Source organism: Theropithecus gelada, chromosome 16, assembly GCF_003255815.1.
Source record: "Theropithecus gelada isolate Dixy chromosome 16, Tgel_1.0, whole genome shotgun sequence".
Taxonomy (NCBI): Eukaryota; Metazoa; Chordata; class Mammalia; order Primates; family Cercopithecidae; genus Theropithecus; species Theropithecus gelada.
In genome coordinates this window covers 15,702,587-15,719,753 of record NC_037684.1, presented here as the reverse complement: position 1 = coordinate 15,719,753, position 17,167 = coordinate 15,702,587, and the positions used below count along the sequence as shown (strand labels likewise).

General features: G+C 41.8%; 1 protein-coding gene across 1 annotated transcript; it reads right to left on the bottom strand.

Annotated features, from left to right (window-relative positions):
- Positions 1–8,410: 8,410 nt before the first annotated feature.
- Positions 8,411–16,146, bottom strand: SRSF1 (serine and arginine rich splicing factor 1). The gene is made up of 5 exons (XM_025361090.1): positions 14,433–16,146; positions 13,840–14,024; positions 13,300–13,472; positions 12,913–13,099; positions 8,411–12,539 (listed from the first exon to the last, which is right to left on the bottom strand). The coding sequence occupies exons 1-5, from the start codon at positions 14,624–14,626 to the stop codon at positions 12,517–12,519; spliced, it is 762 nt and encodes a 253-aa protein (XP_025216875.1). The 5' UTR covers positions 14,627–16,146; the 3' UTR covers positions 8,411–12,516.
- Positions 16,147–17,167: the final 1,021 nt, after the last annotated feature.

Here is a 17,167-nt window from a genome sequence, read left to right as displayed (position 1 = left end):
CTAAGACACTTACATGACCTCATGTCTAGCAAGACCAAACTTTGAGAAAGCTGCTCCATTCTAGAAAACAATGCCAACAGATGGCAACACAAGGCTTAGATAAGATCTGGCTTAGACTCCAGAAAAGGGAATTAATTTTTTAAAGGATGTTTCTTGACTTTGAGAAGTAGAAAGTGCCTAAAGGGCCAGACACGGTGGCTCACACCTGTAATCCCAGCACTTTGGGAGTCCGAGGCGGGTGGATCACCAGGTCAGGAGATCGAGACCATCCTGGCTAACACGGTGAAATCCTGTCTCTACTAAAAATACAAAAATCAGCCAGGCATGGTGGTGGGCATCTGTAGTCCCAGCTACTCGGAAGGCTGAGGCAGGAGAATGGCGTGAACCCAGGAGGCAGAGCTTATGGTGAGCCAAGATCGTGCCACTGCACTCCAGCAGCCTGGGTGACAAAGCGAGACTCCATCTCAAAAAAAAAAAAAAAAAAGTGCCTGAAGTTCTACATTCAGTCATCTGGTCCCAGCATAAAAGCAGGTGAAGGGGCCTGCTGAGCTGGTTGTTAAAAGCTCTACACATGGACAACAGCTGTACTCAGCATTTACTCTTTAAGCTGTGAATAACACACCAAGCTTACCTGCTGCTGTCCACAAATACTACTTGAAGCACTTCACCCTTGGTTGCCTGAGTAGTGGCAGAAAGCTCTCTGCTAGGCCTGAGGGAAGACCAGAATTCCTAGAGGACAGGACAGATTTTGACCTGATGAACAATTATTAAGGTACACAGGGAAGAATCTAGATTTTTTCCTTTGAAGTACCTTTGGTCTCTAACAAAGCACACAAGGCTCAATTCAACTAGCTGACAGAAGTTAATTAGCCCTCTACCCCCAGGGCCTGACCCTGCCCTCTGCTAGCTTTTTGTTTTACTGACCTTACATAAGTTCCACCTCCTCAGCTTCACCTCCCTCCTCCAGCTGTTTCCTCTTATTTCTCCAGCTTCCTCTTTCTTCCCACCACTCCTTTCACTTTCTCTCTTTTCATTCAGAAATGAATGCTCAGAGAGCAGATGGCAAGTAGTCAACCCAAGCCAGTGAAAACACTTCCTGAGCACCTGGTACAAAGACCAGAAACACACAGTGGGTGTTGGAATACAGAATACATATTTTCTCTGTCCTTTAGCAGTTCATACTTTAAAGGAGAAAGTCATCATATACTCATTCCTCACATATGAAAGGATATTTTCAGGCCAATTTATAATATGGGACAAAAAAATCCTTTAGTGATACTTCTTGGGGACGAGAGGATTGTTTGCATCAGAACTGGTAACTTTTACTCCTACAGTAATTTTTCCATGGCCTCCTACATAGCACATCTAGTGAAGCTGATTCTGAAGCCTGAGGAAGCCCCATGTATGTTCTATACACTGTAGCTGAGGCGTTACTCTAATCAGTTAAGAAAAGCACATGAAAAGCCCAAGTTGGTACTACGTGTGATTAGTCTTCTCCCCAGAGAACTAAGAAAATTCAGGTAAACTTGACTATTAGAGGGTAGGTTTGGAGTTTGTTCCAGTGATCTCCTTAAAAATGACTTAGGAGTTTGAGAGAAAACTCCTGTGGGAAACAGGGAGGAGAAAGGGATGGGGCACAAATACACATCTCAAATCAGTAGGTTACTCTTTAGCTGTTTCTCCCAATGGCTTGAAGAGCCCTGGTAAACACCCAGTCCTTGATATATCAAACGGACAGCACTCAAAGACAGCTCAGATACAGCCCCACATTAAAGCTGTGGTGAGAATTCCAACCCAGAAAGATGTAGCGACGATTTCCAAAGGCCAGCCAGGACACCCCAGGGACTAACTTCCCAGTTCATAATTAATCATCTTGAATACAAAACAAAGACCTCTCTAATGTGAACTCTCCTTAGAAAAATGGCTCGTGTGTAGAATTATCCCAGAACTATTATGGAAGCATTAGTATTTCAGTAAAATAATTACTGAGCACCTACTAAATGCCAGGAGCTGTACTGTCACTGGGGATACTTCTAAGAATATTCTCTAGTGAAGAAACCAAGACTTGCAAAGAAATAATTATAAAACAGTTACAGACATTTGTACAAAGTGTTTAAGGAGCACTGGCAAAGGAAATTTTTAAAGGACTATTTGCTCATTTGTTTTCACGTGATAGTTTTGACACTGTAGATTACCAACTAGGGTTGCTGAATACAAAAACTGATACCTAAGAGGTTGTATGCATATGCTAAGTGTAATGCAAACATTTTTATTGGAAACTGAAAGTTACCACACATTGGCTTTTAAAACTCATCTTCCTAGAGTGGGTCATTTTTGTGGATCTGTTACTAATACAAATTTAAGTGTATACTCAGCTATCAACACAAATGCAGATATTTTAAACATTTACCCTTTCACAGGTTCTTTTCTATGATTTTTTTTGTGGGGCTGCTGTATAGTTATTGAGTGGCTACCAGGCCCTGGCCACTGTGTGACCAGCTGTACTCCTGTGGGCCAGCCTCAATGGTAGAGGTCAAAAGAGGGCAAGGGCTTCTCTGAGACAGCTGGCTATGCACTGCACACTGGAAAGCCAAGGAGCTAGGCATCCCACTTTCTTGCTGCCAGGCTCTGGACCATGGCCACTGTGACTAGATGTAGTCCTACTCTAGAACAACCCTCAGTACACAGGTTAAGAACGTGGATCAAAGACAGCACCATGGGACACCCTGCTGGCATCTGGTAGATATTACAGGTGTTTTTCACTTGGGTCAGACTTTTCTCCCCAAGGCCTCCCAACTGGAAAAAGCAGGCTGGCTTTAAAAAACAACCTGGTAGTAAAACAAACAAGAATTTCTCATCACAAAACCTAGATTCAAGTTCTGGGCCTGCCACTTTAACATCTCTGAGCCTATTTCCTCAAACTGCAAAATGAGACTAAATACTACATGAGGATTAATATGAGCCACAGTATCAGGACTGGGAACAATGGCTCACACCTGTAATCCCAGCACTTTTAGGAAGTCAAGGTGGGAGGACTGCTTGAGCCAGGAGTTCAAAAACAGTCTGAGAAACAGAGCAAGACCCTATCTCTACAAAAAATATATAAAAGGTAGCAAGGGCATAAACCCAAATTTGAGGTTACTATTCTAGGAATATGCGTGATCTGACTGAAGAACAGTGTCTCAGATTTAAGCTACGTGGCACACCAGCCTAAGATTTCAATAATATATTTATTGACAAACATTTATTAAGGTATAGGTACTAGCATTCTGGACATCTTAGAAGAAATGTCAAAAAGTTAAAAACATAGCCTCTGGGGGGCCAGGTGCGGTGGCTTATGCCTCTAATCCCAGCACATTGAAGGCCGAGGCGGGCAGATCACGAGGTCAGGAGTTTGAGACCAGCCTGGCCAACATAGTGAAACCCTGTCTCTACTAAAAATACAAAAAATTAGCGGGTAACTGTAATCCCAGCTACTTGGGAGGCTGAGGCAGGAGAATCGCTTGAACCCAGGAGGTGGAGGTTGCAGTGAGCCGAGATTGCGCCACTGCACTCCAGCCCAGGTGACAGTGCGAGACGCCATCTAGAAAACAAACAAACAAAAAACAAAACAAAAAAACAAATACAGCCTTTGCTCCCGGTTTACTATGTAGCTGAGGGAAACAAAACATACATGTTGAACTAGAGAACAGCTTAAAGTCAACATGTGCATGCATGTGTAGCACACTTTTTAAAACATGCTGAAGCAAAGCAAAGCAGAAACAATGCAATTAGTTCAAGAATGCTTCAGTCATTAGGTGTGATCATGAAGGACTGAGATTTTTAATGGCAAAAGGAACAGGGCTGCTTATGGGATTTAGGGTGTGGGGTGTTAAAATGTATGAATGCTGGGTCTCTTGGTTTTGAGAGCATTGTTTAAGCTAGCTGATCCTATAAACCTGAAGACCAGGGTCAGGGTCCTGAAGTAATGCTTAAGACTCCCAACCCAAGGAATAATATACATACACACTAGTCTCTTCACAATACATCATTGTGTATTAATCTCTTTACGTATAGTTACCAACAACAACAAAAAAGAACCAAAATGATTCTATCCCAAAGAGAAATATGCAGAAATTCTCATTGAGGCAGTACCACTAAATTCAGAGGCAACTTAAAGCTTCTTCTGTAAGAAGCTTAAAAGAGAATGACTGAAAAAGGATACCTAGGAGGCAACTACTTAGTCTTCTAGGGGACAATGTCATCAGTTCTTGGTGATCTGTACTGAAAGTGTGCATAGCTTACAACAAAACCACTTACTTTGGTCTTACAATTGGTCTTACTTTGCAAGACCAATTCTGGGAGCAACATTTACTTATCCATTATACTTGGACTTAGGCTAGCATTTAAATTAATTCAAAATTTCTGGCTTCACATCTGAGGAGTTATTAGTATTAAAATACCTTCTCCAATAATCCACCCAGTTAACGAACAGCTTGTGAAACAGACTTCTACAGTGCTTTGCTTTTAGGGAGTATTAAGTTCTTTCCATCTCGCCAATCAATATTAAACTGTCAGCATTGCATTTAGCTTATTGGGAAATATAAATATATTCAAGTTCTTTGGTCTGTAGAGTTAAAAAAATATATATATTTACCAAACCAACCAGGGTAGGGGAAGATGTAATTGAGAACAGGATAAATTGGAAAGGTAGAATATAACCCATTGTTAACTCATATTATGGGAGTGACAAGTTTTAAGAAGAAACTGGAGTCACTGAAACCAGCTCTAACACTTCAGAAATATGAATTTGGGTGCAGACAAAAATGCTGATATGGCAGTTAGAGATGGGAAGACAAATTCAAACAGCATCTTGAAGAACTCTATTTGGCAAGTAAACAAATCTCTAGGTTAGTCTAAATCATAGATGCAGTGACACCCTGAAGACACAGAACTTGACTATCATCTTGCTACAAATTTACTGTTTTTAGAGTACAAAGGAGCCATTTGAGTTTTCTTTGGAATGTGCTCATTGCACTGCGAACCAACATTTTACATTTCTAGCCTTAAGTTGTGTATGTCAGCCAGGTGCAGTGGCTCATGCCTGTAATCCCAGCACTTTGGGAAGCCGAGGCAGGCGGATCACTTGAGGTTTGGAGTTCAGACACCAGCCAAGCCAAGCCAACATAGTGAAACCCTGTCTCTACTAAAACTACAAAAATTAGCCAAGTGTGGTGGTGGGCACCTGTAATCCCAACTACTTGGGAGGCTGAGGCAGGAGAATCACTTGAACCCGGGAGGCGGCGGTTGCAGTGAGCTGAGATTACACCACTACACTCCAGCCTGGGTGACAGAGACCCTGTGTCAAAAACAGACCCCCCCCCACACACACACAAAAAAAGTGAATGTCACTCTATTATTTTGTAGTTCAAATTTCTAGGCATGCCACCATTAAGGGCAGAAGAGATACACCCAGGACTTCCCAGTCCTATCTAAAGGCTATACCTTCCCTTTTGTTTGACTGATCCTATAGTCCTATGTATTAAGCCTTAATAACTGCTGAAAGCTTATCCCAAAATGACATATAAAGACTCCTCTAATACACAGCACCTGAGGGAATAATTCTACCATGGTTTTTCTTAGCACTTTACAATCTCCAGGTTTAGCACTTTTCTTTCTACAAAGAGAATTCTGAATTTTCATTTGCCTCATTTGTGGCTTCAGAGTGCATTTTCAAAAGTTATTTAAAAATTATCAAAGGCACACCAGAGCTAACATCTACAGGATTAAAGACAGGTTTCAATCTAGCTAGTGCCCTTTCAGCTGTCAATCCAATTTGCAGCAAGACTACTAGTTAGCAGTAACTACTTTCTGTAGCCTTCCTTGCTACTTAGTGTTAACTTAGCAGGCAGGGAAATCCCTACTGTGTAAACTTGATTCCATTTTCCCCCACAAGAAGTCCACTTTGTCCACTTTTAGTGCCTTATTCTTTGAAACAGATCGACTTTCTAAAATTAATTTTAAGGCCAGTTGTACCACACCTGTCTTCTGGATGACTAAATCCCATTCATGAGGGCCTAAAAGGTTTAGTATTCTCAATGACAATTCATACTTTAAACAGGAGATAAGTTTGTGTCCTTCCCATTTTTATAGAAGAAACCTGGGGAGAAAGGGATGATGGGAATGACTGAAGTGTTTAGTCAATACTAAATACTAAAATACTAAAGTGTTTAATTCTCAGTAATTTTCATCTGTTAATATGGCATTAACTACTGTGTGTACTGACTTCCTGATCACAAGACAACTTGCTACTTAAGTGAGGCCTAGAAAATAGCAAACAGCTAAGTTGACACGTAAGTAGGATTTTAAGGCAAATTTTAAGAACCTCTTAGTAATACTGAGAAATAAGATCATCACGCCTGAAACTGTCGCACCATAAAAGCAAACTACAGGTCTCTGAAAGCATACTCATTTCTTCCAGTTCATAACCAAATTGTTGTGTCTAGATTTTTTTCCCCAGCACACCTAACTCCTGTTGCCAATTCTCACATTCAAGGCCTTCTTACTCCATACCTGATGTACAAGGTAGGCAGAAAAACAAGCAGACTTACGTCTTCAGCATTTTCTTAGTCCCAGAACCTAGATTTTTCCGTTACAAAATGAGTGACTGTAAGTGAAACTCTACCGAAAACCTAAATGGATGCAAAAGCTGAAAAGGGGAAGAATTTTGCACAAAAGATGGGAAGACAAAGGTAAAGTTACAAGAAAACTTACCCAAACCAACTAACTTTAGAGCTGATACAGAGGATCAAGGTAGTTAAGCTGGTCTCCACTTTGTTGTACCTATCTACAATGGGGATTATTTCCTGCTTAATTTTGTGTTATAGCTCCCTCTAGTGGCTAAGTGATTTTCCCTAGCACTTACTCCAATGGAGAGCAAGTACAGCATGTTGTTAAAAAAAAAAAAAAAAAAAGACATTATTTCTACAAGTTGTTTTTGTTCAAAGTGCATTTGGTGGAGATGAGTATAGTATCCTAGAAAAGCTGTTTCCACTATCTTCATGTCCACAGTTCTACCAATAGTTGGCACTTAGAAGTTGGTGACAGAAGTTTGATGCTTTTTAACCCGATGCTTGAGTGTCAAGCTGAACTAAGTGTTCTGTTTTGCTTACCTAAGTATTAAACTTCTTATGAAAAGTCATATATGACTTTTCACCCCCTGAAATCCCAGCCTAGCACCTATTAAAATGTTGTAAACTACAAATGTTGTATCTGCCTAAGTATATGTGACAGAGTCATTTATTCAATTTTTATTCTGTGCATTAATGAAGCACGGAGTGATTTTTATAATAATAAAAAATCCGGCCGGGCGCGGTGGCTCAAGCCTGTAATCCCAGCACTTTGGGAGGCCGAGACGGGCGGATCACGAGGTCAGGAGATCGAGACCATCCTGGTTAATATGGTGAAACCCCGTCTCTACTAAAAAAGTACAAAAAACTAGCCGGGCGAGGTGGCAGGCGCCTGTAGTCCCAGCTACTCGGGAGGCTGAGCCAGGAGAATGGCGTGAACCCGGGAGGCGGAGCTTGTAGTGAGCTGAGATCCGGCCACTGCACTCCAGCCTGGGCGACAGAGCGAAACTCCGTCTCAAAAAAAAAAAAAAATAATAATAATAATAAAAAATCCTTCCTTTAATCACTACAAGCTCACAACCACCCTCAGGATTGTTAGGCATTAGCTTTCAAAGCTACCAAGAAGCATTCCAAAGGTCTCAATAACAGGGATAAGTACTGGTTTAAGTATACTATAATCTCTTGGGGTCCATGTTTAAAGCAAAAGTTACCTTGGTAGCATTACTATTTATTCAATAGACAATCACAATAGACACAATGAACAGATGTTTTCTTATAATCTCTTTACTTCATGCCAATCCCAGCTTTTCCTATAGGATCTAACTGGTCAGTGTTCCTGTAAGTACTGATACAGAAACAATAACTCAAAAGAATGTTGTATTGTACACTCTAGGATGCCTGAGTATTTGCTTCAATGGGATGTAATTGTTGAGTCCACTAATACAACAGAATGTAAAGAAATGTGGGCCGTACCTTTTTTTCTTGTGGCTGCTTCAGCCTAAAAAGATGGGGGAACTTAAAATTCAATCAATAAAGGATTCACAATAATAGGTTTTTCAGTCAAGACACCCCAGTTACAGACAAAAGCACTAGGCCTGTGTATGCTAGTACACTCCCTTATATGAACTCTTTGTTGACAGACATATCTGGGATTCAGAGCTGTATGCACCTTATAAGGTACATATATACCCTGTATTACATAAAACCCTCAGCAAAGTCTGTGGCAACTGTGCAATGAATAATGAAGTTCAACAGGAAACAGTTTAGTCACACTAAGTGCAAAATGAAGGCAGCAATTCTGGTCAGGTTTCACATTTAATTAGCTCAACAACAGAAAATCTTTCGTTTTCATATAGTTTTTGGATTTCAAAAAATGGATAAGAGACTGTAATCTGTTTTCTGCGTTTGCACTCTTCATACTGTGATGGAAATAAGAGTGGTTATGTTACAACAGAACTTCAGTCTAACAGTTTCTCATCTTTTAATACTATTTATGGTAAATACATATATATAACTTACTTGCAATTTAAATTACAAAATTCATATACAAAGTAAGCAAAAAGGCACACATAAGAAATTCACCTTGACCACAGAAATGTGAAAACACCAGCCCTAATGACCAAGACAATGTTTCAAAGGCAACACCAAGAAAAGTTGAGATTCTACAATAAATCATATTAAATGCAAGCACTATGATGCGCAGACGTGAGCACTGAATATTTTCTAAAGCATAAAACAGGAAAAACCATTTTATGGGGAATCTATTCACATATTCCAAACAGTATTTTTGAAAATATTAAACTTAGCTTCATTTTAAAAACAAAATTCAGACCCAAACAATCAGGAACCAGAAAATGGGTTTCTTACCTTTTGTTTCCAGTAGGATGTGGGCTGAACAGCAAGGTGGGTTATTCAATCTGATGTTATGAAAAGTAATTGCTTCTTAAAGAGACTTAAGTTTTTCCTTGGTTAGAAAATAATTATAGGCTCCCTAAAACATTCTAAGGGGACATAAATAGGGAGAAGGGGAAATTCCAAGACAGCTTTTGTAGTTTCAAAAGGGTGTGACTTTAATAATTGCCAATATGGATAGAGACCTAAAGGTCCATTTTCTGAAACTATAAATAGGAGCAGTCCATACTTCCCATCACAGCTTTTAGCTGTCTGGTCATCTTAACTACAAAATCTATGCCCCTTTACCTTTCATAAGTAAACATGAGGTCCTCTCTAATCTTCAAATTCAGCCTGTATAACAAGGAATGCTGTCTCATTTCAATGTGAAGTTAGAATTACTGTAACTTTTAGTAGAGCACATCTTTCAACTTTAAACACTCAAACTTGAGTGAAGGCCATTTACATTTTTTGGTGGTTTCCAAAACATTCAATGAACACAAATGAACCAAAGTTTGCTTAAGTCTAGCTCACATTAACCTTACAAAATGATCATTAATCATTTATTTTCCCTTTAATAATCTGAATTTTAAAAATGTTCTACACATAAAACAGAATTTAGAACTTCAAGAATGTCATGTAAAATTATTCAAATTTTAAACAGTAAATTTGCCTTTTGGCCATTATATTACATTCTTACATAAAAAGAGCTACATCCTTAATAAATTTAAACTAAGTACTTTACTTAGTGAAATTCTGCATTCAACATCCCCTCTTCCCAACATTCCACAACGTTCATTAAAATCTGATTGGGGTAACCTTACACATTTCTTCCACTACTAAGATTTCTGGTTTTCCCTAGGTTTTTAATTGTCACCCGAATAATCACCTTAAATTCAACTTCCAACTATGATTAGCACCCGAGGGAAATGTTAAAGTCTAGTTACTTATTTTAGGTCCCCTCCCCCAACCTAAATAGTATCGGAGGCTGTCAGTAGACAAACACAAAAAGTAGCAGACTACAAGTTTTTAACGACTGCTTTGGTAGAGAACACCAAAGTTTTAGGTACAAAATAATCTTATGGTTGAGAAGGGCTTATAAGGCAAAATTCTAAATGCCCAGCTTTTTATTAGCAACGATTCATCCAAAGAAGCAGTTAATCTTGTACACACTTTCCCTTTCAAAAAAGAAATGTGACTTGTGTTAAAAGTTCTACAGGCCGAGCATGGTGGCTCACACCTGTAATCCTAACACTTTGGGAGGCGGCCAAGGCAGGCAGATCACTTGAGGCCAGGAGTTTTGGGACCAGCCTGGGTAACACAGAGAAACTGCACCTCTACTAAAAATACAAAATTAGCCAGGCAAGTGTGGCACACACTTGTAATCCCAGCTACTCGGGAGACTGAGGCACGAGAATCACTCGAATCCAGGAGGTGGAGGTTGCAGTGAGCCCAGATTACACCACTGCACTCCAGTCTGGGGAATAAAGCGAGACTCTGTCTCAAAAACAAAAAACAGTTCTAATACCTCTGTGCTGATGTTAATATTTAATACTTACCTTTTTTTGAGATGAGTTTCATTGAAAATATCAAAAGCTATCTCCAAGTGAACATTAATTTACTAGCCATCAACCAACTTTGCACAAAAGCCTATGTTGTCTATGACCACCAGAAAATAAGCAGCATCTAGTTTTTTAACCAATTTATAACAAAGTAGAGAAGCTTATCTTTCAGATGCTAGATCCAACCCCCCACCGTCATTTACCAAGTTACATACACAAATGCCTTATTCTCCCCTTTTGCCTTCCCCTGAAGACTTTTACAATTAACAATAAAAGATGGCTAATACCATTATAGTGCCTTTTAAGAACTTTTAATTTGCTAACACATTAATACAAGAGTCAAAATCTTATCTTACTTAACAATTTAAAGATTAACTGATAGACCCAGTTAGAATCTTACATGAAGAGGAAAAAGGACAACCATGCATAGTTTTTTAAAAAATGTTTATTTTTTCAAAGAAAAACGGCAATAGCCAATTGGAAACCTACTTATTCTTCAACTCCAATTTTGTTTTCTTTAAATTTAGAAGTGACTTACTGATTTACTATTTTAAACAAACCCCCCCTTTCCCCTTTAAATGTTTACCATCTACTCGTGCTGAATCCTTCCAAGGAGATTGCTCCAGCGTTTATCTCCAGGTCCTCGCTTTGCTCCTTTTACCAAAAAACGCAAAACACAATTCCATCGTGCATCTTAAGGGCTCCAATCGTCAAAAATAGGAAAAAAAAAAATCTTTGGAATAGCCAATTAAGTTGAATAAAAAAATCCACACGAATGCGGTTTGGTTGGGGCAGGAATCCACTCCTATGTTCCTGGTAATCTGATCCCGCTCCATGAATCCTGGTAATTCATCCTCCCTATCCTATCCACATTATGATTTGAATCCAATGATCCAGCTCCAAGGATTGGGATCCAGTGAGCCCTCTCCAATCCAAACCTTTATAACCAGCAAAACCAAAAAAGAGGAGGCAAAATGTTAGATACTGTAATCAAAAAAGGTTTCTGGGGAATGATGAGTTATGTCTGTCATCAGTTTAACAGATGCACATCAATAACTATCAAATTCCCCAAAACAAGTTTCTGAATGGTGTTCAGATAAATTTTAGAAACTTAATCATCATAGAGACTAATTGGAAGAAGCATTTTGTATTTACAGTTCAACTGATAATGCCAACACTTGTTACTGTACAGCGTATTACAGGTTTCGTGGTTGCAAGAAGTTACGTAATTTAAGTTTACTGGCATTGCTACCCACCTAAGTCTAAAACTATATCTAATGCTCCCATTTGCAATTTAATTTGTAAATTAAAGTCTTTTAAACATATGAATCAATTATGAATATTAGTTTAAAGGGGAAGGTGAGACTTAAAAGTATTCCCAACTAGATTATCTACACCAATACATTGGAACTCTATATTTTGCTTTCATTTTGTCTTAAAAAAATGAAATAGCAACGCTCTATCAGTCACACAGAGGACATGCAGATTTAGCAGTATTGATATTATACTCTATCTTGTTGGATTTAAAGACACCCTGTACCCACATGTACACCAACAGCAGGTCACACATTAACAGTTGTAACTAAGCACTGTGACAAATTAGCCAGTTCTTCCCACATTAGTCCCTATTAAAACAAAAATGGGGGGAAGGGAGCAAAATAAGTTGCTACAAAATGGGCAATATAATTTTGCCACAATTGCCAAGGTTTAAAGAGCAAAGCAATTGTAGCTAAAGATAACTGAATAAAATGTTTGCAAGTGTTTTAAGGAAAACGTATATAATCATTTTTAACCCCTGCCTTTTAGTATAAGGTCAATACTGCCAATTTCATCTGTGACAATAGCACTTGGAGTCATACCATTGCCTCCATTATTGATCTGATCCTCCTCAATCCTCCTTTTGACAATCCTAAAATGATTGAAATGTGCTCCACAATCCTTAATCCAAAGCATTCTTAATCCATCTCTTCAGATATGTCTACAGAAAGACACATGAAAAGCAAGATAAACATAAGAACTTCCCCAGGTAAGATAACCACAAACACCCCCAACATCCCAGTTCACACAAACCAGGGCAGAATAGACATTTACACAATATCACAGTCTGAAGAGTATGGAGTTAACTAAATTTAAACAATCCTGTCTATGACATCACTTAAAATACAATTTATCGAAGACACGAGGGGAATGTAGATGTTAGGAGCAAGGGGATATTACAAGAATGCAATTCAACACTTTAGCCCATTCTGAACAAAACAGTTTGAATTAAAAAATGAAAAGATTGTACTGAATAAAGGAAAACTGTATACAACATGGGTTCTACAAAAAGTGTCACCAATCATCTTATGTACGAGAGCGAGATCTGCTATGACGGGGAGAATAGCGTGGTGATCCTCTGCTTCTCCTTGGGGAGTAACTGCGACTCCTGCTGTTGCTTCTGCTACGGCTTCTGCTACGACTACGGCTTCGAGATCGAGATCTTCCATAACTTGGACTTCTGGGCCCATCAACTTTAACCCGGATGTAGGCAGTTTCTCCCTATTGGATAGACAGAACTTTCCATTGAAAGATCTAAGCTTTCATCTATCTTCAGGCATGCTGAATGCATACAATGTAACTACAACCAGAAATCTGGCAATTTACTTGGACACCCTTGCCTGAATTCTTACCTTCAAATTCCACTGTTAAGACCACTGTATCCAATTCTGGTCAAAGAAAAGAATAAGCGTATAACCTACCTCATGAGATCTAAACTTAGTGTTATCCAGTTTTCGAACTGCATAGGTCATATCTTCTTTCCGTACAAACTCCACGACACCAGTGCCATCTCGGTAAACATCAGCATAACATACATCACCTGCTTCACGCATGTGATCCTTTAAATCCTGCCAACTTCCACTTGGAGGCAGTCCTGAAAAAGTGATTTTTTTTCTTAGTATCAATTATCTTAAATTTCACGTTAAGCTGGTAAGGTACATTAGGACAAACAGTACTTTAAAATACTTAATAGGTGTACTTAAGTGATACCAGGTAAAGAGCTGGTAAGATTCTGGGATCCAGAGTCCAAAATTATTTGTAACGGATCTTCGTATCTAGTACCGCAACCTAATTTGGTAAATCACCACAGCAGCAATCCTCGTTTATTAAATTCACCCAAAAACTAAAGCAATTTAAGACCTAGCATGAAAAATTTGCAATTGTTAAACCGATCATGCAAGACAAAAATTTTAGGTAGCTTCCGTCCCTTCACATCAATCCACACAACCAAGTACACTCACCAGAGACAACCACTCTGTTTTCAGACCGCCTGGATGGGGGGCCATAGCGACCTCGGGGAGCTCCGCCACCTCCACCCCCGCCGCCGCCTCGGCCTGTTCCACGGCCGCTTCGAGGAAACTCCACCCGCAGACGGTACCCATCGTAATCATAGCCGTCGCGACCATACACCGCGTCTTCCGCGTCTCTGCGGGATCGCAGAAAGTAAAAGGCATGAGAAAGACCAGGAGGAGAAGCTCGCTCAGTCGGGAACCCCCCGCACATGCGCACCCAACGTGGAAGAGCCCACATGCGCCGCATAATAGGAATGGCCCCTCCCCCACCCAGAAACACGCCAGGCTCCCAACCACTACACCAGCCCTCAGCGCCTCAGTTTCCCGCTCCAGCCTGCGAATGGGCTCCGGGGACGTCCAAGGCGAGGCGCCAGAGAAGCCACACCAACTCAGCTCCTTACTCGACTCCTGCATGGGCGATACAGTCTCGCCCCAACCTCTCTAAGAGCCCCCGCTTCCCCGTTCTCTATGTTAAGGCCTTGGAGCCTTCCCCGACTACTCGGACCTATTTCCTCAAGGCTGCAAGCCCCATGCCGCCTCACCGCGGGTCCTCGAACTCAACGAAGGCGAAGGGCGGTCCCCCGCGGCGATTCTTGAGGTCGATGTCGCGGATAGCGCCGTATTTGTAGAACACGTCCTCAATGTCCTTGGTTCGGATGTCTGGAGGTAAGTTACCCACGTAGATGCGGCAATCGTTGTTCCCTGCGGGGCCACGAATCACACCACCTCCCGACATGGCGGTGACGAAAAGCGCGGACTCGAGAACAGGCCTTCCCACCAAGCCTAGCGCACCGCAGAGCGAGCCCGCAGCGGCACCACGTCTCCCGCGGCCCCTCCAAAATGGCGCCTTTATCAGCTCGGCGCACGGATATGGGGGGGAGACAGAGGAAGAGAAGCGGAAGGAAACAGCGATTCGATCCCAACACGCACGCGCGGGAGCGCAACGGATGCTGCGAGGGATACGCGCAACGCACGCGCACGCACGCGCGACGTCACCCTCCGCACGAAGGGGGAAAAAAAGTCCCCCGCGTTCCCCGCTTGGGGTGGTTTGCGAATAGAGTGAGCAGCCGTTTGGTAAAAGTTAAATAAAGAACTCTCGTTAAAGGAGCTAGTCATCCAGGTCGGGTCTTGAAGGATAGTCAATTTCCCCAGGAATGAGGAGCTTTGAAAGCAACTCGGCGCCTTCAAAGGACTTGGTGAAACCTAGCCTAAAGCCTTGTCCCACCATGCTCTGCGGCGATAACGGCCTTTGGCGGGAAAGAGACTCGGAGGCGGGGCTAAAGGGGGAGGGCTCGGGCGGTTGCTCCGGAAACCCGGGTATCTTCGTAGAGTGCGTCTAGTCCAGAGCTGAGTTGCCGGTGACGGAATGGAGAGCTGGGGCGTTGGTTTGTCTTCCCGCCCCTGCTGCGAACAGGCTGTGGCTGCTTAGACAGATGTGTCTAATTTAGCGAAACCGGTTTAGATTCCTTAATCCTTTTCATTAAGAACCGTTCCACCTTCTCGTCAGAACTTTGCATAGCTCAGTTCAGCACTCCTTGGGCTAGTCGCAGTGGGCCCGTACCCCGACCTTTCAACGTGGTACCCGCCAACCAGAAGGGGTAACAGTACTGCTTCTGGGATCCACACCTCTTTATCTCTTGTTAATCGCCTATCCGTGGGACTAGCGCAGATTGCCTGCAGAATGAATTGTTTCCGTTGTTTCCTTTTAAGGAACGAGAAGGAAGAAAAGGTGCGTGTGTGCAGTTCTTTTTTCAAAAGTTTCCTCTAAAAGTTACTGAAATTGAAAATACCGGTCCTCCCAGGTAATAAAATGGAGAGAAATGGATGAGAGCCGTAACCACTAGAGACCGCGGTTGCTATTCAGGACTGTGATCCTATTTGCCTGCGACATTGGGAGATAACATTTTACATTTTTTTTCGACGTCTGCAATCTGGATTTTTATGTGAAATCCTGGGATTTTTAAACGTCGCTAATGAATTCAAATTAAAATCAGGCTGGGCGCGGTGGCTCACGCCAGCACTTTGGGAGGTAGAGGCGGCAGATCACTTGAGGTCAGGAGTTCGAGACCAGCCTGGCCAACATGGTGAAATCCCGTCTCTACTGAAAAAAAAAAATTAGCCGGGCTTGGTGGCGGGCGCCTGTAATCCAGCCTACTCGGGAGGCTGAGGCAGGAGAATCGCTAGAACCCTGGAGGTGGAGGTTGCAGTGAGCCGAGATCGCGCCATTGCGCTGCAGCCTGGGCTACAGAGTAAGACTCCTCCTAAAAAAAAAAAAAAAAAAAAAAAAAAGGAGGGGGAAACAACAACAAAATCAAATCCTGCAGTCATAAATTTGCGATAACAGATCTACACCCTGAATTTCAGGGATAATTTTCTTCATGTTATTTACAGCAGGCCCTCTCCGTAAGGATGTGAGGCAACTTACAGAGATACCATAAAACATTATTAAAAGTAGATGTGGCTGGGCGTGGTGGCTCACTCCTGTAATCCCAGCACTTTGGGAGGCCGAGGCGGGAGGATCACCTGAGGTAAGGAGTTTGAGACCAACATGTTGAAACCCGTCTCTTCTAAAAATACAAAACATTAGCCGGGCATGGTGGCGCATGCTCGTAATCCCAGCTACTCGGAAGGGTGAGACAGGACAATCTCTTGAACCCTTAGGAGGTAGAGGCTGTAGTGAGCGGCGATCATGCCACTGCACTCCAGCCTGGGCGACAGAACAAGACTCCATCTCACACACACACACAAACTAGAGGAATGGGAAAATAAGGGGTGGATTAAATGAAATAAGCATAAATTACTATACAAAATGCCTGCAGTGAAAGCCTGTTGAATTTGTTGAGATAGACTGCAAATTTTACTTTAGTCTTCGCAGAAGTCGCGGTAAAGAAGGGTACACCAGTATTGCCTATTCAAAATCCAAAGTGCCTTTGGGATAAAAATAAATAGGTCATTCAGGAGAAGGACATGTTTTCTTAATTCTTTTTTTTTTTTTTTTTTTGAGACGGAGTCTTGCTCTGTCGCCCAGGCTGGAGTGCAGTGGCCGGATCTCAGCTCACTGCAAGCTCCGCCTCCCGGGTTTACGCCATTCTCCTGCCTCAGCCTCCCGAGTAGCTGGGACTAGAGGCGCCCGCCACCTCGCCCGGCTAGTTTTTTGTATTTTTTAGTAGAGACGGGGTTTCACCGTGTTAGCCAGGATGGTCTCGATCTCCTGACCTCGTGATCCGCCCGTCTCGGCCTCCCAAAGTGCTGGGATTACAGGCTTGAGCCACCGCGC